This window comes from Chlorocebus sabaeus, chromosome 17 (genome assembly GCF_047675955.1).
Source record: "Chlorocebus sabaeus isolate Y175 chromosome 17, mChlSab1.0.hap1, whole genome shotgun sequence".
Classification (NCBI taxonomy): domain Eukaryota; kingdom Metazoa; phylum Chordata; class Mammalia; order Primates; family Cercopithecidae; genus Chlorocebus; species Chlorocebus sabaeus.
In genome coordinates, this window is record NC_132920.1 from 13608672 (window position 1) to 13636357 (window position 27686).

At 34.4% G+C, this 27686-nt stretch overlaps 1 protein-coding gene across 1 annotated transcript in view; it reads right to left on the minus strand.

Moving 5' to 3' along the window:
- The window catches only part of RANBP9 (RAN binding protein 9), a 95504-nt gene that overhangs the window by 16276 nt on the left and 51542 nt on the right, over positions 1 to 27686 (minus strand). The window contains exons 3-10 of the mRNA XM_038005729.2: positions 22406 to 22458; positions 20734 to 20901; positions 16302 to 16324; positions 8156 to 8340; positions 6095 to 6207; positions 4800 to 4908; positions 3138 to 3328; positions 1106 to 1253 (exon numbers count right to left, since the gene is read on the minus strand). Coding sequence (XP_037861657.1) covers positions 1106 to 1253; positions 3138 to 3328; positions 4800 to 4908; positions 6095 to 6207; positions 8156 to 8340; positions 16302 to 16324; positions 20734 to 20901; positions 22406 to 22458 — 990 coding nt within the window. The remainder of the gene's footprint in view (positions 1 to 1105; positions 1254 to 3137; positions 3329 to 4799; positions 4909 to 6094; positions 6208 to 8155; positions 8341 to 16301; positions 16325 to 20733; positions 20902 to 22405; positions 22459 to 27686) is intronic.

Below are 27686 nucleotides of genomic sequence, written 5' to 3' on the forward strand. Positions count from 1 at the left end.
TGCTGTGAAAGATGATTATTCTGCTGTTCTCATACACTTTTGTGGTTCTCCATTATAACTTTTATCATCACACACAACATTACTTCAGTAAATTTTTGTCATGTGTGACAGACAACCCAGAAATTGAGATTAATCTCCAAATTTTCAAATATAGATTTTTTTTTTTTTACATAGGCTCCTTTCTGCAAAATCATATTTCCATTAAGATTCCATGCTAAAAGTTAGGCTGTCTCTCCTTTAATAAGAAAATGTTGCACTGGTGACCATTTCCTGAAAATGCAATGTAACCAACTGGTTTGTTATAGACCAAACCAATATTAAATTGACCCAGTCCTGGATGATTTGGGCAGGGTGAATTCACAATAATTTGCAACTGCACAGTAGTATTTAATTCAAATAATTTCACTTCATGAACTTTTAGGTTTCGTAAATATTAAACCTGAGTATGTCAAGGGTCATAGTATACTGAATGAGATATCGTCTTTCAAACCTCTTCGAAGTCAGACACCCTACCTAGCAGAATGTTTGGTGCCCAACAAATCCTCAAAACTATCCTCACACTAATGTTTACTAAATGACTTAACCATCTGCTATATGCAAGCTACTTAAAGGAAGGCTTTCAAAAAAGATTCTTTGTAAAGCGAGTTTTGAACTTGGAAAACATTCTACACATTTACACCAAAAAAAACTCACACACAGAGAAAAAATTAGTTGTAAATTTATCTTATGTCACCATTCAAGATTCAATATGCTACTGTGTCTTAACTACTGTGAAAACATAACAAATGGCATTTATGTGATCATTTGTATAGCTCTGTGGTTGGGGGGAAGACAATGCATGAAGCCCTGAATTTGTCCTTATAACTTTACTAGGGGGAAGAGGGTAGTAGAGAAGAGGAAGAAACTAAAGAAAGAGCTCATGTGCATAGTAGGAGACTAAAAGGCTTTGGGGAACTGAGTCCCTACCCTTTTATTCTCTGGGGGCTTAGGAACTCCCAGAGCCCCTCTGTGGGTCACATAATTCAAGTTCTTTCAAAATTATTACAATGATTACACCTATAACTAGGTTGCTTATATTAATGCAAAAGGTAGTGAAATTACTTACCTGGTGAAGTTATTAAGTTGCTGTGATCTTGACATATTTATACTGTTCAGTTCTGGTACATTCAAATTGGATGACTGGTGTTTATTACTATGGCAATATGATTGATGTGCTTTATTTGATATTACACCATTACTACAACTTTCAAAACCTGAAGAAAAAGATACCACATGGAAATAGAAACAAACACTAATTTATTAATACGGTTGTAAACAAGTCTCCATGTTGATTTTGTATTTAAGACTTCTAGAACATAGGAGAGTCAATGGATGATGTAAACAGGTAACTTCTTTGAAAGGATACTAAGAATACTTAACTGTGAGATCTTAATTGTTACCTCATCTAACATTTATTGAAGGGTTACAGATCTCATTTAATCCTCAAAATCCCCCTAAGATGGCAATATTATGATCATCCCCATTTTACATATGAATACACTGAGGCTCAGAATTTGTCCAAGCCTGAAGCGACTGTATGATATTCAAGAGGAGCAGTGGCTAAGACTAGACATAAGAATCACACTTGTTTTACAGAGTGGTGACACAAATAACTGAGAGGAAGTAATGCAGAAAAGAGTATAAATTGAAGTGAGAAAAAGCAATGATGTTACTTCATGAAAGGAAAGGAGACACTATCTGACTTGTTTAAGAATGTGAAATGTACAAATATAACATCTTGGGAAATGCAGAATTAAAGAGATGGGCAAACAGAAGACTGAGAAGCATCAGATATACATCTTTGGCTGGGCATGCTAGCCCACACCTGTAAGCCCAGCACTTTGGGAGGCTGAGGCAGGAGGAGCGCTTGAGGCCAGGAGTTTGAGACCAGCCCCAGAAACACTGCGAGACTCCAACTCTTTAAAAGAAACAAAAACAGGCCAGGAGCGGCGGCTCACACCTATAACCCCAGCACTTTCGGAGGCCGAAGCGGGTGGATCACGAGGTCAGGAGATCGAGACCATCCTGGCCAACATGGTGAAAACCCATCTCTACTAAAAATACAAAAAATTAGCCGGGCGTGGTGGTGGGCGCCTGTAGTCCCAGCTACTTGGCAGGCTGAGGCAGGAGAATGGTGTGAACCCAGGAGGCAGAGCTTGCAGTGAGCCCAGATCGCGCCACTGCACTCCAGCCTAGGCAACAGAGCGAGACTCCGTCTCAAAAAAAAAAAAAAAAGAAAAAGAAACAAAAACAAAACCAAAAAAACCTGTAGAAGCGATGTCACAAAAGCCAAGAAAGGAGAGGATTTTAATTACAAGAAGGCCCAAAGTCATGGAGAGTAAGACTGACGAGTCAAAAAACAGATGGGAGAAAATGAACTAGGCAGAGTTGACTTTTGCAAGAGGCTTGGTTGGGAAAGGTTGGGGATGGGGAGAGGGGAGGGAGGCAGGGGCAGCCCAGCTAGGTGTGGTAACCAGTGGCATAAGATTTCACAGCTGGATCACCTTTAAATTTATATTTTATTAAAACACACAATTACCTTTTCACTTGAATGCTTTCATTTATGAAGGTCTGCTAATAACCTACTCTCAGAAACAGCTGTTCCTCAAGTTACTTCCTGGTACTGAGAACATGTGAATCTGAACCTACAATTTTTCACCCAGAAAATCCAGAAAATCTTAAGTATACACATTTGAAAACAGCTACAAAGGAAATATACAGATTTTCTGAGACAGACGGAGTGTCACTCTGTCACCCAGGCTAGAGTGCAGTGGTGTCATCTCAGCTCACTGCAACCTCTGCCTCCCAGGTTCAAGCAAGTCTCCTGCCTCAGCCTCCCGAGTAGCTGGGACTACAGGCACTTGCCACAATACCCAGCTGATTTTTGTATTTTTAGTAGAGACAGGGTTTTCACCATGTTGGCCAGGCTGTTCTTGAACTCCTGACCTCGTGATTTGCCCACCTAGGCCTCCCAAAGTGCTGGGATTACAGGCGTGAGCCACCGCGCCCGGCTGGAAATATACAGATTTTCAAAAGGAAGACGGTTTAAGATTATAAAGAGGAAAAATCTAAAAATAATGTCGTAAGTTAAATCTCACCTGAAAAATGTGCGGTGCTTCCTTTGCCTGATGCTAAATTGTGGATATTCATTCCATGGCTGGGGCTCATACTTGGACTACTAAAAGGTCGAGGACTAACAGGATAACTGTCTTGAGACTTTGGACTTCGGCCTCCCAAACATCGTACTTCACTATCTGTACCATTCACCATTTCTATAAACTGACGCACTCTAAAGGAAAAAAGAAAAATTTACTTAGACATAAACTTCAAATGGCCTTTTGTTTATTTAATAGCAACAGATTTCTAAAAATATTTTTTAAACTTTTATTTATCAGTAGGATTGGTCTTTAGATAGTAGGCTAAAAATATTAAATACGGTGTCCTATACTTTATTGCTTAGAATTTTAGAATTTCCAGAAAAATGAGAGTATGATGTAACAGACACTATAATAATATTACCCCCTTTAATCAAGATTTACTAAATGGAATTTACCTATAAGAAGATATGAATCCCATTTTTTTTTTTTTTTGGCTACAAGTAATTTAATCAAAATAACATATGCACTTGGTAGCAAATCAAACTGTGCCTAAGGACAGGATTTTATGTATATATGATACATCTAAAGCATAGCCTTTCTCCCCACCCGTCCCATTTCCAACCTCTTAACCAAAATGGGCCTCATTTAAAATTCTACTTACTCTAAAACAAAACAATTGTGTCATTTGGCTTACAAAGGATACCTGTTGCTTAACAAGCTGAAATCGAAAGCTCAGTAACATCTCATTTTTTAAGTAACAAAGATTCATAAAACCAATTAAAAGTGTCATAGCAGGATGGCTATTATTAAAAAAAAAATAGTTAAACATAGAATTACCATATGATCCAGAAAGTCCACTTCTGGGTATATAACCGAAAAAATCAAATGCAGGGACTCAGATATTTGTACACCTATATTCATAACAGAATTATTCATAATAGCCAAGAGGTAGAAGCAAACTAAGTGTCCATCAGTGGATGAATGGATAAACAAAATGCAGTATTATCCAAACAATGGAGTACAATTCAGCCTTTAAAAGGAAGAAAATTCTGATACAAGCTACAATAAAGATGAACCTTAAGACTATTACACTAATTAAAATAAGTCAGTCACGAAGAACAAATACTCTGATTTTACTTATATAAGCAGTCAAATTCATACAGGCGAAATGTAGAATGGTGGTTTCCAGGGGCTAGGGGGAGGAATGGATGGTTAGTGTTTAACAGAGTTTCAGTTTGGGAAGATGGAGAAGTTCTGAAGTTGGATGGTGGTGATGGCTGCACAATGATGTGAATGTAACAAATGGTAAATTTCATGGATATTTTACCACAAGTTTTTAAAATGCCAGAGAGATTAAATGTAAGGTACTTTTCAGAAGGAAAAATAGACACCCATCTTCTAAATAAGATTTTCACATTTTTAAAAACATAAATAGAATGATAACAGCAAATACATAGCAAAAGACACCTTCTGCTTATGGTCCTTAACACAAAAGTATTTTTCATAACATGTTACTTAAATGTACTACATTACAAAATTATTTATATTTGAAAAAGAAAAAAACTAAAATTACAAAAGCATGAAAATGTCTTTTATTATGTAACATATATGACAAGTACTTATAATATATAACAAATATAGCATTTTATTATGCAAACTCACTTTAATGTGAAAAGGAGATTAGGATTTCTTTCAAGTAAACTTGGGTATAACTGTTGTGTTGTTTCAATGGCTTCTCCCATTCTTCCTGCTAATACCAATTTCTGAATTCCTATTCAGTAAAAGGAAGCAAACGATTAACTTTTACAAAAGTAGATACAACATAAACATAGTGGATCCTCAGAAAAGAAAGGCAGTTAGTAAGAAATCTTTAAATAAATTATGATTAATTTCAATTTCTTTTTCTAATATCATAGTTTCCATTCGGCAATCCAGGAAACATTTCAGATATTTATTAAAAATTAGAAAAACAAGTACTGTCACAAATTTTTTTTTTTTTTTAAAATCACAAACATACAGGTAATATAGTTAAAATATCTATTATGCAACATTGAAGTTTCAAACACTGAGATTAAAAAGACTGTTTTAAAGAGATAATAAAACGCCTTATCAAACATGATGACCTTCTGAACAAAGGACTAAAAAATGATAGCTGTTGAGTAAGATTCCAATTTAACAGAGACTCACTGAACATTCACTTGATCTGATATTTGTTAAACTAGATGATGAGGATACAAAATGAGTGATCTCTGTTCAATAGAGTTTATTAAAATAGTAGAAAAGGACAGCACACAATTAACTACAACACAATGTAATCAGTGCTATTACAGCAATTTGACCTATGAAACAGTTGTCTTCATCCATTAATTTCACCCATCTGTTTTGTTTTCATCTCTATACGCTTGTCAAGTATACCCACCCTGATGGACAAACAGCACCAATTTTAGGATGGCTAACTATGGAGCAGTTAATGCTGACTTGCCATTGTTATATAGGACCTGTTTTATCTCTGGCCACACACGCCAGCACTAGGATCTACATAATAAATACTTATGATCAATACTATATTAGATAGCCATTTAAATTAAAAGATATTTACATTTCTTTCACACATTATCTCCTCCAACTAATCAGACTACTTTACTATTTTTTAAATCTTTTTATTAAATGTTTATTTCCTGAAAGCTTAAGAAAACATTCCTTTAAGAAAAAAATGGTAAAGACATTCCTTACAAAAATTTCTGTAAAATCTCTCTAGAATTAGAATTCTGACAGAGTCTTATGTGAATTTTTAAACTGATCTTCAAAAATGTCAGTGAAAATAAAATTCAGAGGCATCCATTTTAAATTAATATATTCGAAATTTTTTAAATTAAAAAAATAAAATTTCTAAAAATTAAAGTAACCAAATCTATAATCTGAAAACGAATGTTAGCCATGCACCACAGTGTCCTTACTTTGTCTATTCTTAATGGAAGCTAATTCTTCTAGAACGGTCTGGTCTGTAGATCTGGCAAAGGCCTCTGCTGTGGCACAGTACCCATGGTGGACTAAATAAGATGAAACCATTCTTAAAATAAAAAGAAAAAACATACATCTTTTAGTGAAGAGAATACATGCTTCATACTACAATTTACATAAACACAATCTACTCTGGTGTTATAAAAACGAACCTATTTCCTTGAAACAAGGCGTTAAGAACTTCACCTTTAAAGTAAGCTTTTGAAAAACATCATTTTGTTCTATTCATGTAGTATTTTCAAAAAGATAACTGCAAATGCTATGTTGAGACTACTCTCCCTAAAATAAATATTACTTGAGAATCAAGGACATTAAGTGACCTTTTCTTTGATTCTTGGACTCTCATTACCCCCAGGTCCCTTCCTATCTTATTATTCAGCCCTTCTAACCATAATTTCTATTTTGACTTTATCATATGACTTAGTCCAGTAATTGCTGGCATTGTGTAAAATAACCAACTTTAAAATAAAAGATTAAATCTTAATGTTCCAGAGTTCAACCATCTTCTTTATACACCAGTTATATGAAATGGGATCACACAGTATGTACAGAATACTAAGGTGAATCCAGAGAGACAATTTTCCAGAACAATGTCTATAAGTGTACTACTAATTAAAGAATCAGCCTTCTAGTCTAAATCAATTACTATGGTTTTACCCAAGAGATTTATCAAATATGACTTACATGTGAGTGACACATTTGCAATACAATAATCTTTTAAAAGGGTACCAGGTAGTCAAAACATATACTTACATCTATCCACAAAATATGGTTAGAAAAACTGGTGATGCAACAATATTAACCCAAGTATCTGTTATCTCCAAACATTCAACTTTTAAACCTGCCTCCACTTGACACTACTAAGGGCCAGTTAAAAAATGGTGGGAAGCAGTGGTTCACCAGGAGGAGACTGAGGCGAAGTGCGGAGGAAAGCAGGGAAAATGTCTAAGAAACAGATGTGCATCTTATTTTACCCAACTGTTCAAATTAATTAAAGGGGGAGGGGACCTTTTAGAATGGACTCTTCAAGAGTTCATGGTGAGTATCAATTCAGTGAAGAAGTGGGTGGGAGGATCCTGGTTATAAGGTTAAGATAAATGTTTTCTACTATTTTGCCATGATGCTCAGTGGTAACCATTTTTAGGGCATTAAAACAATGTGGTCCCAGAACAACCCATTCTAGCTTCAGTTCATGGTGACCACCAGATTCTGCATCAGGGTTGTCTATGCTCAACTGGGATGGACAAAAAAACTAGTGTCCAGTCTCTGTAATACAGATGATAATAGCTCTAGGGAAGAAGTGTGCTTTCAGAGTCATCATTACGTCTCCCAATCACTACCTTTTCTAAAAAATACCCCCAACATTTTATTACAATTTTAAAGTTAAGAATATTCAAGGCAATTATAAGGACATTAAAGATGAAATGTGTTGGACCAATTGTATCTGAAAGTCTGCTATTTTCTTGGCCTGGATTATAATAGTGAAGATGACTTTTTAAATTTAATGGTATTTATTTAAATTTTAAGTCTATACTTCACTACTGCTGATAGTTCAGATATTGAGAGCTTAAGCACAGCCAAGTCCGTGTCCAAAATCCACAGAACCTGATTATAAAATTTAGATGATCTCTCAACTTTATCTTTTGCATTAACACTATTAAAAGTTAAATTGTATAACCTACAGAAATCATTAAATACTATTACTAAGAATAGCAAATGAATTAACCTAGCCTAGGTGACCTAACATCATTTTATTTCCTTCGTCAAATTAATTCAGACTGAAATACAATTCTGAATGTGTGTCACCAAACAGTTGTTTTGAATTTGTTTAAAGAGTGGAGTAAATTACTTTTTGTTGAGAGATTAAAATCCATAATATAATAGATATGTTAGTATATAAATTAGTGGATTAAAAAGCTTCCATGGATACCAAAAGAATAAATATCTTATAAAAAATAGATTCTGAATAACATAAATTCAAATTTCTTCACTCTTACTTTTGTATCATGGTCTGCCATTCTCCTTCTCGATCTCCGATAGGAAATCGATCTATCTGTGCCTGGATTTTGGTTCTCCACTCCCGCATATAGTCTTCTATATCAAACACGAAAGGATGTTGCCCAAAATTGGCATCGACCACTTCTCCTGGTGTTTGAAGCCCCACGGTAGGATACAAATTTGGCTGTAAGATAACATATTTCATTAAGCATCTATCCATTTTATGTTAGATTTAATAATTTTTTAATGTTATATTTAAAAGAACAGAACTATAAATTTACTTCAAATTTTAAAATTCCAATCAAAATATTAGTAAAAGGCTAAAACAAATGGTCTCAATTATATGTTAGATGAAAAAATATCACTTCTTGCAATTTAATCATCAAGAAAAAACAAAGTGAACAAAGATCTCTATTTTATTTATTCAGGGACAACGTTGTATTATACCATGAGGTATTATGCTACTAATAATACGTGGATGTAACTCTTGTTCTAAGATTATGTCATACAGTAGTTACAGAAATTCAAATACAAACACATAACTCAGGTTTATCCCAGATTTTATATATGATACATTTCTATAAACTGCATGTTAAAGCTAGTTATCATAAAAGTACAATCTCAGCTAGTCTGTCATTTAATAGCTTAAATTTACTATTTTCGTTCTGTACATTTGGGATGCCTAACTTTACAAAGGGAAGGGGATACGACCTTAACTATAAGCAAAACACAGTGCCATGAAGAGTGGGGATTCTCTGTATTAAAAAAAGAAAAAAAAAAGAAAAAGAAAAAAAACTCAAATGTACGTATTTCAAGGGAGGAAAAGAATGAATCTGAATACCCAAACTAAGAAATGCATTCAGGTACACTCCATGGTTTCAAGGTTAATCAAGATGAAGAGCTGGTAACTTCAAATAAACAAAAAATAGAGGAGTCATTCTTTTGGCTATGTCACTAATTGGTTGTTACATCTAAAGGGAGAATGAGTTTCTGAGTGGCTACAAAATGCCAGGGTTTAATCATAATTCTGTGAGGCCACTATTATTATTTCTACTACAAAGATAGAGAAAAATGAGGATTCAAGGTTAAATAACTTGCTCATGGTCATTCTGCTAACAAATGGCAGAGATGGAACTGGAACACAAGTTTGTCTGATACCACATCCAAAACTGATTTTTCCTCTTGCAACTCCAAATCCTACCATATTTTCGTTTTCTGTATGTATGTCTTATATCTTTGATTTAATAGTTATAACAAGTATTTTTAGTACAAAACAAGGTAAAAATCAAGAACAGATCATTTCTGTGTGAATATAAGATGTTAAATAGATTTCACAGTAAAATGCAAAGAGGGTGTATTTAAAAACAACTGTTCAATCAAGCAGAACAAAACAGAAACAAAATATTGTGTCAGAATATCAAAAAACATAAAGTACTAGTGGATTATGGAAATAAATGGCTAAAGCAAAGTATGCAAATGTATTGATTCTCAATAATCAACAGAGCTAACAAGTTTATAAACTTTTAAGCCAAAAACAGGTGAGACAGTACAGCCTTCTCATTTCACCAGTGAGAAAACTGAGACCTAAAGACTTTATTTATAAAACAGGCCAGGAGCGGCAGCTCATGCCTGTAATCCCAGCACTTTGTGAGGCTGAGGCGGGTGGATCACCTCAGGACAGGAGTACCAGACCAGCTTGACCAACATGGTGAAACCCCACTTCTACTAAAAATACAAAATTAGCTGGGTGTGGTGATGCATGCCTGTAATCTCAGCTACTAAGGAGGCTGAGGAAGGACAACTGCTTGAGCCTGGGACAGGGAGGTTTTGGTGAGCCGAGATTGCGCCATTGCACTCCAGCCTGGGCAATAAAAGTGAAACTCTGTCTAAAACAAAACAAAACAAAACACAAAAGAACAGAAAACCCACTACAGTTATGAAATACTTTAACACAAAAGCATATAAGCCAAAAACCACAGAGTGAGACAATTATGTTCATTACGCAGAGTTTATAATGATATTCAGTACTGTCTAAATAAAGACACTTTTAAAACGATCTGCTCATCTAAATTTTCTTATAAATTCAGAAAAAATATCAACACTATCAAAGACAATCAACATTCATGAATTCTCTGATATAACTATTTCATAAAAATTTAAAACTTCCCTGTGACAAAACATGCCACAAATGACAAAGACAAATGACCCTTCTAGAAAAAAAACCTGCCACACATATGGCAAAATGTGCTTTCCAAATATAGAAAAAATTTAGGAGGACAAAGTTCAAATTCTTAAAAATGGCAACGAATATGAAGGCAATTTGTAGAAGAAATAAAAATGACAACACACAAAGAGAAGTTTAATCACACTCAACTTTTTAGATGAACATTTTTAATGTGCACTTAAAAATGAAATCAATTAAATTAAAAGTTCAAGATTTAAAAACTTTTGCACATCAGATTAAGACTTGAAAGGCTGAGAATACCCAATGTTGATAAGGGTTGTGGAAATAACCCTCTCATCTACTTACACAGAAATAAACTGATATAATCTTTTAATAACTAAATCAGGAAAAATCTATTAACATTGACTGAGTAATTTCACTTGGAAGAGTGTATTCTTACAGAAAAATAAGTATGTACAAAGATATGTCCTGTAGCATTATTTGTAACGCAAACAAAACTTTAAAATATTCACAGATAGGTGATACTATACCACATTCATCAAATCTCAGAATCTAATAGTAACAAATATCACTATTTTGTGTCTAGGAAAACATAATGCAAATTAAACTCTGACCAGTCATTGATTCTACAGTGCATTCTCATTTCAGAAATACTAAAATATGAAAAAAATGTACATTTTATAATTAATCGATTGTGGTAGTAAATACAATAAGATAACATAAAGCAGGCAAAAAGAACAGAATGAAAAATGTTATGTATGGACATAGAAAGATGTCCTATACACATTAAAGTAAGGTATAACATATTGTATATGGTATGACCCTATCTTTCATATAAACATTTAAAAAATGAACATACTGGCTTATATGGTGTTTAGAAAGAAGTCTAAAAGGATATATACTCAAGTTAAAACAAACATTACAGCCAAAGAGACTGGGACTATGAAGAACTTCTCTTTTGTACATTTCTGTATATATAAACATTTCTCATTTAAGTATTTAATACTATACATTACTTCTGTAATCTGATACAGATTTAAAATACTTTTAGTAATATTAAGTCAGTTTTGGCTCACTGAAAAGTAACTATAATTCTTATACCATTTACTCAACCTTAAAACTGGAGAATTTGGGGGAAGAGGATTAAGGACATAGTCCTTAACTTGCTATATTACAGATTTTAAAAAACAACAGCCTTCAATGATTTTTAGTATGTTCACCTGTGCAACTATTATAATTTAATTGTATAACAATCCCATCACCCCAGAAAGAAACCCAGTACCCATTAGCAGCCCTCCCCATTTCCCCATTCCCCCGGCAACCACTAATCTACTTTCTAACTCTATGGATTTGCCCATTCTGGACATTTTGCATAAATGGAACAACAAAATATGTGATCTTTTATGACTGGCTTTTTCTTTCTTTTTTTTTTTTTTGAGACAGAGTCTCGCTCTGTGGCCCAGGCTGAAGTACAGTGGCATGATCTCAGTTCACTGCAACCTCTGCCTCCTGGGTTCAAGCGATTCTCCTGCCTCAGCCTCCCAAGTATGGGACTACAGCCGCATGCCACCACGCCTGGCTAATTTTTGTATTTTTAGTAGAGATGGGGTTTCACCCTGTTGGCCAGGATGGTCTCGATCTCTTGACCTCCTCATTCGCCCGCCTCGGCCTCCCAAAGTGCTGGAATTACAGGCGTGAGCCACCGCACCCAGATGACTGGCTTCTTTTATTTAGCATGTTTTCAAGGTTCATCCATGCAGCAGGTGCACCGTCACTATAGATTTATATGTAATAATGTCTTCCAGAAAAATACTCCCGCCCATGTAGAATAGTACATAGACAGAATAGGTACTTTATGAAAAGAATAGGAAAACATTTCTATTAACTTGCAAAAGGTATTTTCAATCTAGAAATTGCTTAAAAGCTAAATGTATACAATATAAATTTCTATTCTCAATAGCACAGCTTTGGTCTACATTAGATCTCTTCTAATAAAAATGACTATACAAATAATGTATCCACAAAAAGTAGATTTCAAGTCAGTGCCCAGAATTCAAAAACAACGTCATTTAAAATGAGAACAGTTACTATAACAAAAGTCTTTAAAAAGCAACAGCCTTCAATGTTTTTTAGTATGTTCACAGAACTGTGCAACTATCATAATTTAATTGTATAATTAAATCCCAAACTGAATTAGTTATATTTAATGTCATTTCTCAAACTGGTGAGGTAAGCTGAGGAAAAAGACTATTTTGAAAAAAATGTAAGGTTTTCAAAGCTGTATAAACACTTATGTTCCATAACAGGTGCAGAACAATATAGGTAAACTGGATTTTCTGCAAATATACTTCCTCTCAGGATTGGTATGGGTAGCTTGTGAGAGATCCCAGGTGTAGAAGATAAATATATCAACGCTTCCTTGATGCTTCCTTTAAAAGAAAAGTGATATGAAGCCTGTGGAAGTCCCAGAAGATCTACAGTATTAAAAATGAAAACTACTATACTAAAAGGAAACCGAAAACCACCACCGTAACCACTGTTACAAGGAAGTTGCACATGATCATTGGCTACCTGAGGGAGAAAACATAACTGGTGATTCAAGAGAGGGAGAGAAAATAATCAACATGTCTACAACCAACCAAGCTTTTCCCAAATGATCACCTCTATCTATGAACAAGAAAATGAAAGCTAACAACAACAAAAGCTCACACTGACTAGTTGGTTTCACATGCTTAGTGCCGCAACAGAAAAAAATACAAAAATAAAAAAATAAAAAAATAAAAAAGTCACTAAACCCTTTACCCAACTCTAAATGAAACTTACAGCATTCTCACCAGAGTCTCTTACCTGTTAAAGACCAAATCAACCCACCAACCAGAATCTGCCCCTACACACTCTGCCTGTCCCCACAATGCTCTTCTCAAAAGCCCATCCCCTCAATTACACACCTGTCTACCTCTTTCTATGCTACATCTACTTTTTTTCTATGTTACATCAACATTTTCGTCAGCATGCTCAATCTCCTAATTTTTTTTTTCTGCTGCCCCCACTTCCACCACCAGCTACTACTCCATTTCTTTACTCCTCACTGTGGCCAAAGTCCTCCAGAGTTATCCACTGTCTACAATTCACCTCTTCCTAAAATCCATTCCAATCAGGATGTCTCCATCCCACGGCTGCAACTTTCTTGTCCAGGTCACCAGTGACCTCTACTCTGCTATGTACAATGGTCAATTCTCAGACCTTACATAATTTTCAGATCCAATCCATTAGCCAATTCTCTTAGTTTTCAGTTGGATTTTTAAAAGAATCATATTTTTTGTTATTATTATTTTGGGATTTTTAAAAATTTAACTCTTTAATCCATCTAGAACTTACTTTACACTTTGTCCTAACAATATCTACATATTTAAAAAAATAATAATAAAGACTTATTCCATCACTATTTACTAAATAATGTGGCAGGGTTTTTTTTGTTGTTTTTTGTTTTTTTGGTAGAGGTGAGATCTCATATTGCCCAAAGTGGTGTTGAACTCCTGGCCTCAAGCAGTCCTCCCACCTCAGACTCCCAGATCCAAACAATGCTTCTTCATGAGTACTTTTGATTGGCAGGGTTCAAATATTCCTTGGCTTAAAATTATTTTCTATTATAATTTTGATTTCTGTTTTTTCCTAGGATTTTCTTAACGGGTATAATCTACAGATTTGGTATCTATTCTCTACCTCTGAATCTTCCACTATCTCTCTCAAAACATCTCTGAAAATTGGAATGCGTTTTATAATTGATGACACCTTACTATGGTCAGGCAGCTGTCACAACACAGCTGTCACTGCCTGCACAGGAGCAATTTGTTAAGGAATGAGCTCACTGAAAAGTTCTTGGGACTGAATTGCTTTTCCTGATGAAATTTTCATTTTCGTGATATTGATTAATATCATGAAAGTGACAGCATCAAATGTGCACGATGGAATAATCCGCAGCTTGGAGATTAATCCCAGAGACATAACACAGAAATCTTAAAAAATGTTCTTGATGACAGAGAAGATAGTATCACAAAGAAAATCATGGGCATCAGCCTGGGCAACCTAGCGAAACCCCATCTCTACCAAAAATACAAAAAATCAGTCGGGCATGCTGGCATGCACTGGTGGTCCCAGCTACTTGGGAGTCTGAAATAGGAGGATCCCTCGAGCCTGGGAGGCAGAGGTTGCAGTGAGCCAAGATCACACCACTGCGCTCCAACCTGGGTGACAGAGTGAGATCAAAGAAAATCATGGCATCCACTCTAAAAAAAAAACTGATTTAAAAGGTTAGAGTCTGAATATGAAATTTTAGGAATACCTTAATCAATTTATATTGCTTATTTCATCCTTTTTTAGGTATGCAACACCTAAAAACAGACACAGATTAAAAATCTACATTTAAATAAACCTAAGAGATCACTGAGTATAAGATAAAAATGCTAAGTGATAAGGGAGGCATTATGTCACAGTTAGCTTTTTTCCCCCTTGGTGTCATAGATGATGCAGATTACAACAGACAGTGGCTTGGGTTTGGTAAATACGATCTGTGAAATCAAACCACTACTGAAGACAGTTACTGTCATCCCTTGCTTGAATTTCTGCAATAGTCTTCTCACAGGTTCCCTTGCTTCTACCCTTACTCCCATATAACTTTTTTTTTTTTTTTTTTTTTTTTAAGGCAAAGTCTCGCTCTGTCATCACCCAGGCTGGAGTGCAGTGGCACAATCTTGGCTCACTGCTAGCTCGGCCTCCCAGGTCATGCCATTCTCCTGCCTCAGCCTCCTGAGTAGCTGGGACTACAGGCGCCAACCACCACGCCCGGCCAATTTTTTGTATTTTTTTTTTTTTTAGTGGAGACGGGGTTTCATGGTGTTAGCCAGGATGGTCTCGGTCTCCTGACCTCGTTATCAGTCCACCTCAGCCTCCCAAAGTGCTGGGATTACAGGCGTGAGCCATGGCGCCCAGCCTAGTCTATTTTTCAACTAAGCAATCACAGTGATCCTGTAAAAACTGAAGTCATATCATGACAAATACAAGTCTGCAATATCTTTCTATTTCACTCAGAGTAAATGTCCAAGCCCTCCCAATGGCTTGCCCAGGTCTAGATGGTCTATTAATAGCTTACCCCCAACCCCATCATTATCTCTGATCATCTACTACTACACATGCTCTGCCCTCCTCACTCCTCTCTACCACACTTCAGACCCTTCTTCAAACAAGCCATGTGTGCTCCTGCCTAAGCACCTTTTCCCTAAATTCCCTCTGCCCGGAAAGCACTTGCTCTACATATACACTTGGCAGACTCCCTCACTCCTCCAAAGCCTTAGCTCAAGTCTCACCTTGAGCAAAGGGGAGCAACTTAAACAACCTTGTGTCCTACCATTGGTATTCCCATTCTCTTTTTTTCCCTTTCTTTCCAAAGTATACTTAACACCCTTAAAATATGTTCTACTTTATTTGTTTTTCATGTACTGCTTATTCTCTAACTTTCCCTCTAGCTTGAATACTATAAAGTCCAAGAGGGCAGAGACCTTTACTACCTGTTTTGTTGAATAATATATTCCAAGCACTTAACCTGCCACACGGTAGGCCTCTATATAGCTTGGATGAATAAATAATTAGAACTGCTATACAGCTTTCTGCTGAAAAGTCCAAGGAAATACATTTCAAATGAATGAATGGTGACATTTAAAAAGATACTTGAGAATCTATTCTGATTTATTTTCCTTTATACAATGAATCCAGTGCAAGTTGGAGCTTAATTTCTGAGGGTCTACACCCAAGGTGGTTAGAAAAAAGATCTCTTCTTTGCATGTCGTATAAACTTAATAAATATCAATAAGACTGTATTTTAAACTTTCTAAATATGCCCAGTATCAGTTTCTTTATACTTCCTTTAATTAAAAATAGAAAATTGCCTTTAAAAAAAGTCTTACCGGTAGGTCAGTGAAAGCAATACCTAAAAAGAAAAAAAAAAAGTGGCATTAGAAACTGTTTTTCAAAGCAGACTATACTGACAAGCTGAACTTCTAACTAAAAGAAGGAAACAAATGGCAAAAGAAAAAACATTAAAGCCTAAATAAAAAATAACAAGACTAATTTTTCATCAATAACACTACCATATGTCTGGGTGAATGAACGCTGTTCCCCTTCAAGATAATCAGCCTCGCTACTCATACACAAATTTTATTTCTGAGATGTTGCCATTGTCTCCAGGATTTTTGAAATACTTTTAGATATATCTTCAAAGCTACATTAGAAAACACATTAAGAAAGTTGGTTGCAAAACAGTCACAGTTTATTTTTTTACCCCTAAGTTGCCATTTGTAGCCTCATCATTTAATAATCATCATCTAGATTTAGCTTTTAAGTAATTTTAGGTGGAAGGAAAGGAGTTTTTCTGTTATAAAAGGCAAACAAGGGAAAATACAGCATATTTTTGCTTCTTTACAAAATGTTTCTTATGAAAGTAAATTCTTTAACTTATGATTTACTCATGGGAAAAATCAATTCCTCCTTCAAAGGATAAAGGATTTTGCACAGTTGAGAATTTCTCTTGAATACCTTTTCACAGTAATTACAACAGTCACGTTCTAGATACAACTTGAGCAATGGCAATATCATTGTAATAAGTCTACTGTCAACCCAACGTGACAATTTAATGACCTCCTTTCAAATATTCAAATATACAACTTAGCTGAAAATAAGATAATAAAGTATTTCTGTAGATATATTTTTAAAGATTTAGCGCTAGAATAATGGGAGAGCAGTATTGGTGAGTCAGTCAGTTGATCTCAATTCTTCCAGTCTAAAACAAAATCAAAACCAAACCAGCACCACTGTTTCTATAGTCTTGATTACTATCTTAAAACCGAGGGAATTTCCATTAAATTATTTTTAAGGTCTCTTCCTACTTGACATTTTATTCTTCTATGATTGTGCTGTACTAACAGAAACCATCTAACTATTTATTAAGATAATAAAGTTAAAAGACAAACTGAATATAAATTTTACACTTGTAAAATAATGTGTAAAAATAATGTTTTGTAGTTAGTAAAGCCCTGTTTTTACGATTTTTAAAAATTAGTAAATTCATGGTGGCTTGTTAAAAGGAAAGCAAAGTTAGGGTTCCTGTTTCCCCCATATAAAACATTATCATTACATTTAACTTCATTAATAACACAGACAGCAAAGTACTATCAGCCCAAATAAAAAATTTACCCCCAAAATTTCACAAAAGTAAAAAGAATACAGAAAGCAACAGAGAATATTTTAATATACTATAACTATACATATTTCTAATATTTTTTCATAAGCTAATCAATTATTTTTCTCAAAGATGTCTAGTTATAATGAAGACTGTATATTCTATCCTTAGCAAAAATCCTTTGTGTCTGTAATTACTGAAATCTTCACTTTACCAAAAACTCTAATGAAAAATTCAAAATTAATTCCAAAGGTTAACATTTTTTAACACTGCCAAATAAAGTTACCATACGTTTTTGCTCAGACCATGAAAAGATGCCACTTTAACAAGATGTAACTATTTGAATTTTACACAGAAAGCAATTTTCTATATTCATAATTTCCTGATTTGTCAGGTTTTTTGAAAAGTGATCTTCAATTGGTGAATGTTATTCAATAAAACAAAGTAAAAAATTATCAAATTAAGTTAACCTATATACTGCAATGTTTTTCTCTTATTTTCTTAAATAAAACCTTTCTATTTTTCTTTATATAGTAAGCAAATATATATTCTGAAAGTCTTCCATGAAACAGAAACTAAAGATGTATCAGGTTTTGGGTACAGATTATCCATTTAGGAAGTACAAGGGAATAGTAACTAAATATTTAACAGTATTTTATCTTCTAAGATGTCAAATCCAGACCAGAGGTAGGCAAAGCTTTCCTACAAAGGACTACTAATATGTTCTGCTTTCCAGGCCATATGGTCTTTAACACAAATACCCAACTCTGCCATTGTAACAGGAAAGCAATCATGAACAATATATGTAAGTGGGTGTGGCTGGTTTCTAATGAAATTTTATTTTAAAATACACAGCAGGCTAACTTGGCCATAGCTTGTAGACTCCTATTCTAGAGAAGTCATTTCCGCTCATCAGTGTTTTACCAGTGGATCCCAGGAACCTAGCTCAGGGCTGACAAACAATAACATTTAATGATTATTCACTAAGATGCCAGAACTGTGCACATACTAAGCAGTTTACTCTAACAACTTTAGTGAGATAGGTATTACAGTGATCCTAATTGACAAAGTAAGAAAACTAACGCACAGAAATGTTAAGTACTTTACATATGGTTACATGGCATAAGCCAGGAGTCAAACCCAGGCAAGTCTGACTAAAGAACTGTTATTAACCACCTATGTGTTTAATATTTATTAAATTTAAGAATGAATAATGCCAAACATTCAGGTTTACTTAAAATGTGGTCTGGGCGCAGTGGCTCACGCCTGCAATGCCAACACTTTGGAAGGCTGAGGCGGGTGTATCACTTGAGGTCAGAAGTTCAAGACCAACCTAGACAACATGGTGAAACCCCATTTCTACTAAAAATACAAACATTAGCTGGGGGTGATGGTGCGCCTATAATCTCAGCTATTCAGGAGGCTGGGGAAGGAGAATTGCTTGAAACTAGGAGGTGGAGGTTCTGAGCTGAGATCGCATCACTGTACTCCTGCCTTAGCGACAGAAGGAGATTCTGTCTCAAAAATAAATAAATTAAATAATTAATTAAAATTTATAATGTGACTCCATTATTAGGTGCATCTTTTTAAAGACACATCACACATTTCACAAATAGCTTTCTCAGCCAAGAGAAAAATTTAATTTAAATCTTTGTGAAAACAGGGAAAAAATAAAATCATATCACCTGTGATTGTCTTATCTCCCAAAATGAAATTTCTTCTCTGGAAAGTTTTCAAAGTTTACGTTAAAGAGACTGTGGTTTTTTAAAAGTGTATTCTTTGGTTTTTGAGCCAAAGATCATACCTAAAACCAGATTTCTCCGGATTCAAAACTTCAAACATCTTAAGCAGTCAAGCCAACTAAGATTCTATGATCAGTCAGAATAGCAACAACAAATAAATTCAAGAGGACTGTATTGTTCTTGGAAACCAGGTGGCCACAACAATGAAATCACACACAAATATACATAATTTGCTTGAGGTCCTTAACATTATTGTACTAGTGAGAAAAGGATCTGTTGTGGACTTGAGAAAAACTTTCAAGTCAGATAATACAGAAGGACTTCAGAATTAAAATCAGTAATCAGAAATAGAAATGTTAAGCTAAATATGAAAAAAGTTAACTTTATATCAGAAATATATTGAAACACTTTGAAACAAGTACTGCCAGTGCAGCCAGAAATTCAGAATTTTCTATTATACTATGAAATAACAGAAAAAACAGCTTTTGTGTTAAAGAACATCTATTATATGTCTAAGCATACTACTTTAAGTCTAATTTCTAAATACTATTTATGAGCAGAGTTTCTGCCTTCTAGGGTTACTTAGTTTATGCTTCTTTTCGTTTTACCTCATTAAAAATAATTTGAGTCAAAATTTTTCCAGCAGTAAAATGTGAAATCCTTTTTTATGAAACAAAAAGCATCAGTGTTACTATCCTTTATACTTTCTATAGTTAAAAAAAAAAAAAAAAAAAAACTTCTAAGAAAAAAGAATATAATGACCACATACAACTTTAAATTTGAAGTGCTATGAGTAAATGAATATTCCACTGAAAATCTTAATTTACTGTTAGTCTTACAATGTATGGGTTTCAAGTTTTCCATAACCTATTTTATTTTCAGAAGTTTTTTTATTCTCAGAAGTTTTGTCACTGTTTGCTTAATTCTGCTCCCTTCCATAGAACAAACTTGTATTTCCCAACTTAGCCATCTTTGTTAGCAGATCTGACCTTTGAGTGTGTTGATGCCCTTCATATGCTTGTGGCATCAAGCTTTCCCTTCCTTTGTTACTATTCCCCACACTATCCTAACAACTGACTGCTCCTTTTTCTTAGCACCTGTTACTTAGAAAATTAGATTATACTGTGTAGCGTTTTTTTTTAAAGCAGAAAACTCGTGGCATTTCTATTTCTAGAATAAATATCTCAGTGTAGGGATTATTTCTACAGTAACTCCTATACATATATATATCATATAGATGGCCTTCACAGAATATAAATATTCACCATTTCCTCAGCTTTTATCTGGGGAAAAAGGAAGAAACCATTTTCAGAGGCATCTATCTATAAAGGAGAATCACATAATAAATACAACCACCATTCTGGAAGTATAATAATCTCAGTATTTGGTTATTTTGCATGCAACATATTATCTCAGTACCTAAACTATGTCCATTCTTGGTGTAAAAGCAGGTATTGTTGATAAGATTAACACAACAGCCAATGACATCACCAGTAGTGAAAGTTGGTCCATAAGGTTGTCCAGTTCCGGAAGAACAAAACGAATGTCCATCATCCCCATGGTAACCATATGAATGTTTATCCCAACCTACGGAGAAAGTTCCGGCATATTTACAATGAAAAGTAAGGTTCCTCTGTACTAGGTTTATTCACTAAGATTATGATAAATTAGAACAGTACAAGATAATATAAAGATGAAATTTCCAATGTACATTTAAATTCTCAACAATTACAAAATTTATTCTATATTAAAATACTGTTTACGAATTTAAGAAAAATAGCTACACAGAACACTAAAATATTAAACAGAGAGAATCCCTACCAGAAAAAACCAACATAAATGCTACAACCACGGGAGGACACATTTTCTGTGCATATTCGTTTTGCTAATATACTAAAAATAATTTTGCTTTGATTTAAAGAAACACACACACGTTTCATATAACATAAAGAGATTACATCCTATTCAATCACTGCAAGTTTCTCAAGGCTGTGATCCAAATATAAAAGCCAAACAAGGTGTGGTCTTACCAAACTACAAATATGTTTATATCATCATTAAGAGATTTTTACCTGATCAGTTACTTCTATAAGGCGTTTTCAAATAATAAAAACCTCAAACCCTCTTTCAAGTATAATTTTAAGCAAAAGGGTACAAAGAAAGTATGTCAAGGTAACATATCTGATTACAATCAGATGCAACTACATTGTCTTGGTTTGTTTCTTTCAGGCACTTCATGTAGTTTTACATTGATAGTTTTGCCTTGTACTTCAAAAAGTCTTGCCAAAATTAATTTTTAACTTTGGCAAAGAGAGTATTAGAAGACACAATTTAAGAATCACTTCCTTCTGATAAGTGGTACTGGGAAACAGGTCTGCCATCTCTATTCATCTCTTCCTTAGTTTACTTTAAGTATTAGTTGATATTCTCAGAACATTAAACAACTGAAGATGGGTTAAAAGTCAAAAATGTGATGGGTAGCCAATATAACCAGCCACATTAAAATATTTAAAGTAGTTGATATTACTATGTACTAAAACTTAAAAATATAAAAATACAAAAAAAGCATGATATATATACTATATGTTTTACTAAACAGTGTGAAATTTAAATTTATTAAAAACCACTCACAGGCCGGACACGGTGGCTCATGCCTGTAATCCTAACAGTTTGGGAGGCGGAGGCAGGTGGATCACCTGAGGTCAGGGGCTCCAGACCAGCCTGGCCAACATGGTGAAACCCCATCTCTACTAAAAATCCAAAAATTAGCTGGGGCTGGTGACGCATGCCTGTAATCCCAGCTACTTGGGAGGCTGAGGCAGGAAAACTGCCTGATCCCAAGACGCAGAGGTTGCAGTGGGCCAAAACTGCACCACCGCAGTCCAACCTGGGTGACACAATGAGACTCTGTCTCCAAAAAAAAAAAAAAAAAAAAAAAATTTTCACTCAAGCTTTCACTTAAAATTCATGATATTGATGATTAAAAACACAGAAAATCAGTATCTTTAAATATTATAATTTCTTACTTGAAAATTTTAACCAGAAAGAGCTACTCATAAGACATAATACTGTAATTCAATTACAAGTATACCTGGTAGTCTATTCATGTTCACACCTTGAGCAGAAAGACCAATTCCCATGTAACTGTTGGCGGGGGTGAGGGGAGAGAAGAAAAGGACATTATTATAGTCATATATGTATAAATTACCAAACACTCTCAAACAATATCAGAACCAAGCCCAAGGTCGAACTCCTAAAGTAGCTACAAAAATTTTATTACAATTTATTACGTAACAACAACGGGCAATATTAAGTACCAATAATACTGAGACTTCACAGCAAACTCATATGGTAATAATTCATAAATACACAAAGCATTAATACACAGCTATGCACTCTACTGACACCTATAAAAAATACCTCCAATTTATTTACAGATAAATGTTTGGGATTAAGATTTCTCACAAAAAAGCACAGAGGCATTGTGGAAAGAAAAAAAATGTTAAGGAAACAAATATGTTTCCCAAGGGGCACAGTAAAAATTTAGACCACGCACGTGCATGCGCACACACACACACACACACACACGGAAATATGGATTCACATTTGGAAAAAATTTCAAACTCACATAAAAATATCTTAATAAAATTACCCCAAGGTATGTATTTTCTATACTGGCTTTCTAAAACTGAGCAAATTGACAAAATCTACCTAAACAGAGGGTTCTTTATTATCAATTTATAAAATTAGAACAAAATAATCTCCACACAATACACAAGGAAAGATTATTAAAGTATTCAGTCATTTTTCAAATGCTTATAAAACATTAACAACAAAACCTGATATAGTTCAAAGGAAGAAAACATAACACAATACACTTGTAAATATGAACACAAAAAGAAAAACAAAATAAAAAGCCAACTGAATCCAGTTTGTTAAAAAGATAATTGACCATTATTGTTATCAAGGTTTTAAATGGCATTTGATAAAATTCAGCCACCATTCCTAATAAGAACTCCAATAAAATAAGAATAAAAGGAAATTATTTAACTATGAGACTTTTCCCCCAAATACAGCAAGCAAGATATTCAACAGTAAAACACACTGAAGGCATTTCCACTAAAATCAAGAGATGCCTATAATTGTTAAATACTGTTTTAGGGGCTTTAGAAAACTTAATAAAAAGAAAACTAAATGACTAGTATAAATGTTAACAGATATAAAAGTACCTTTATTTGTAGTGGGTATGATTACATACATCGAAAACCACAGAATCTACCAAAACCTTTTACAATTATTCAGGCATGTTGGCAAAGTGACTACATATAAGAGGAACATTTTAATATTTCTTCTAGTACAGCCAGCTGGACAGCCACAATAACTACAGAAAACATACAACAGGAATAAGGTTCTCAAGGAAGGCTCAAAATTACATATTAAAAGCTGTATATAAATGGATATAGTAAAGATCTGGATAACTTGAGAGCATAAAACTGGCAGTCTTTCAGATAGGCACACAGGCTCACAGCTGGAATCCCAGCACTTGCAGAAACTGAAGCAGGAGGATCTTTTGAGCCCAAGAATTCAAGACCAGCCTGGGCAACACTGGGAGACCTTGTCTCAAAAAAAAAAACAAAACCATCAGTTGTGTGTGGTGGTGCGCACCTGTGGTCCTAGCTATGTGTGAGGCTGAAGTGGGAGGATTGCTTGACCCCAGGAGGTTGAGGCTGCAGTGGGCCGTGAATAATCACACAACTGCATTCCACCCTGAGTGACAGACCAGGACTCTGTCACTCAGACTGGAGTGCAGAAACAAAAAAAGGAGGACAATCTTTCTAAAATGATGTATACATACATTTATACATTTCAATACCTATTCCAACAGAAGTTTTAAAACTGAGCAAAATTATTTCAAAGTTCATATGGAAAAACACATAATTTTGATCAAAAGACAAAATTTTAAAAAAGAAAACTCAGTTCTCCTTACTAGAAATTAAAACACATAGTTAATTTGATTCAGAAGAGCAATATTACTACTACGAGCATACGCCAAGTGAGACACGAGTGACAAAACATTAGGAAACAACATATAGATGTCAAGAGGGCTCATTAAGTTTGTATTTTGATTCAGCCCCTTTGCTACAAGTACAATATAAAATGTAAGTATTACATTTTATTTAAAAAGTCTAAGTCATAAGACAATGAGAAGAAACATAAGGCTGTGAATGGGGATATAAGCTATGGACCTGCAAAGCTCTGAGTCTATAAGCACTTAACAGTGGCTCAAAGTTCCCCCTCCTCTGGGTAAACAAGGACTAAAAATGTTCCATAAGAGGAGTATTAACTATGTTTACTGCTTAAAGCCCAAGGTTGGAACAGGCTTCTCCTCTTGAAAGGAGGCTAAGAATATCCTGATATCACCTGCTGCCTAAGCTAGAGCTTATTTGACATTGTGGTGTAGTTAAGGGGAAAGAGAGAGGAGAAACCTCTTAATCAGAATCTAAACCAGTTAGTTATTGAATGGATCCATTACAGAATCTGCAATACTCTCAACATCATGCTGAAGCAAGAACCTGGACACTCTAATACAAACCTAGTTTTGGATTAGGAGGAATGAACTAAAAAGCAAGTACAAACTGTAAGAAAGAAAATAAACAGAGAAAAAGACAGATGAGCAAAATGAAGAAAAATGTTAAACTTCCCAATCAAAATAAGGTTGCAAGGGCAAAATTCTAAAATATAAGATCAACAAATCTGACACAACAGGCATGTAGAAAAAAATGAGAAAAAAGAAAAAGACCAATAAAATAAATGACTGGAACATGAATTCATTCTAGATGATATCACTCAATGGATAGTATGATTTTAAAAAAACATAAAAATAAGTATATTTAGGAATATACTAAAAGAAAAAAAACCATAATCACTAAGATGTAAGGACAGTGGTGTACCAGTATTTGTTGAAATAATTTAGATAGTAATTTTCCAGAACTGAAAACATGTTGCTGAATTGAAAATATACACAACATACTGAGGAAGATAAAAATTAAGTCACACATAAGACATGCTGTAGAACATCAATGACGGTCATAATCTTAAAAGCTACCAGAAAGAAAAGTAGATTACCTAGCAAGGAATGGCAATTAGACTGACTGCAGACTTCTCCCCAGGAACAACTGATGACAAAAAAACAATGACACAGTATGTTCCAAGTATTGAAAGTAAAGTAACTGTCTACCTAGAACTTAGTTCCCAGGTAATGCAGCAAGAATGAGGGAAAAATAAGATATCTTAAGACACATAAAAGCTAATGGTTTACTATACACAGACTGTCACAAAAGAACTATCTGAGGACATACTTTAGCAGCAGGGAGACAAGTGAAAATAGAAGAAAGGCATGGACAAGGAAACAATCAGCACAGAAAATCACAAAATATATCACTGAAAGTCATTATTGATTTAAAAAACACTATTCAGAGTTTTAAAATCAATCATCCATACATAATGTGCTAGGACACAATTACCTGACACATAAACAAAAAATATCCATGTTCAAGAGAAAGGACAAACAGGGAATGACCCTGAGACAATCCAGATGTGAGAATCAGCAGACAAAAAAATTTAAACCAGGTACTTTTACAATGCACAAGATGTAGGGAGAAATACTCTTGCTTTGAATGAAAGGAAATTCCAGAAAAGAAAAAGAATCAATAAAAAGGAACTACTATGGTCTGAATGTGTGTGTCCCCCAAAATTCTTATGTTGAAACCCAGTCCCTAATGTGGTGGTATTATGAGGTGGGACCTCTGGGAGGTCATGCGGGCTGCACCCTCAGGAATGGGATTTTTGCCCTTATAAAAGAGGCATGAGAAGGCCTGTTTGCCCCTTCTGCCATGTAAGGACACACAGATGTCACATAGGTGTTTTCTATGAAGCAGAGATTTCTCACCAGAAACTGAATCTGCTGGAGCCTTTTAATCTTGGACTTTCCAGTCTCCAGAACTGTGAGTAATAAATGCATGCTGTTTATATAATAAATTACCCAGCCTAAGGTGTTTTGTTACAGGCGCCCAAACAAAAACAAGAACCAAATAGAAATCCTGGAGCTGAAAACTGTATGGAATAAATATTTACTGATGTACTTAATGGCAGACTGAAGATGGCAAAACAAATAGTAACATGAAAACAGATCTTATCTGAAGGACAGAGAAAAAAAGATAAGGGTATTGGGGGGAAGAGTCCTTGGAACAGTACCAAAATACATGTAACCAATCCCAAGGAGAAAGAGAAAGGACAGAAAAAAAATTGAAAATAATTCCCCAAATTTGGTAAAAGAAAAAAACGTATAGATTCAAGAAGCTCAGCAAACATTAATTAAATAAAAAGAAAAACACACTTAGGCACAAATCACGACTGAACTGCTGAAAACTAACAAAAAAGAAAAAAAAAATGCAGAAAACAGCTAGAGAAAAATGACATATCACTTTCACAGGAACAATGAGTTGAATTTCCACTGACTTATTAGAAAATATGAAGGCCAGAAGACAGTGGAATGAAATCTTTAAAAGTGCTAAAAAGAAAAAAAAAAAAAACCCAAAAGCCTGCCAAATGCAAAATGTTTTTCAAGAGAAATATTCTTAATAAAAATGAAACAAAAACATTCTCAGATAAAAACATAATGTGTTGCCAGCAAACCTACACTTAAAAAAATGCTCTTAATTTGCCTAAAACATGACTCTTTAAAGCAAAAGTGATAACATGTATTGTGTAGTTTATAACATATATAGATGTAATACATACGACAATTACAGCAAGGAGGACAGGAGGAAGTGACAAATGTAGAAATGCAAGTTTCTATATTTTACATAAAATGGGTCACTTAATTCGCAACAGGTTATGAAAAAATATATATTAAAATCTAGAATAATCGCTAAAAATAGCAGAGACATAGTTTAAAGGTCAGCAAATAAAAAGAAATTGTAATCATGTATCAAAATAACATATGATTACTAGACAGTGTTTAACCCAAGAACATAAGATTGGTTTAACATTCAAAACCAATCAATGTATTTTACTATATGAGGGGAAAACTCCTATCATGAAATAGCTGCAGTAAGAACACCTGATGCAATTTAACACCATTCAAAATAAATACTCTTAGCAAACTAACAAGAGAACTTCCCCAACCTGTATCTATAAAAACCCTACAATTAACATGCTTAATAGTGAAATACTCAACACTATTCTCCGAAAACCAACAAAAAAGCAAGAAGGCCAGTGCTCACTACTCCTACTCAACACTATACTACAAATCCTAGCCATTTCAACACGGCAAAAAGAGAAAATGTATAAAAATTAAAAAGAAATAAAGC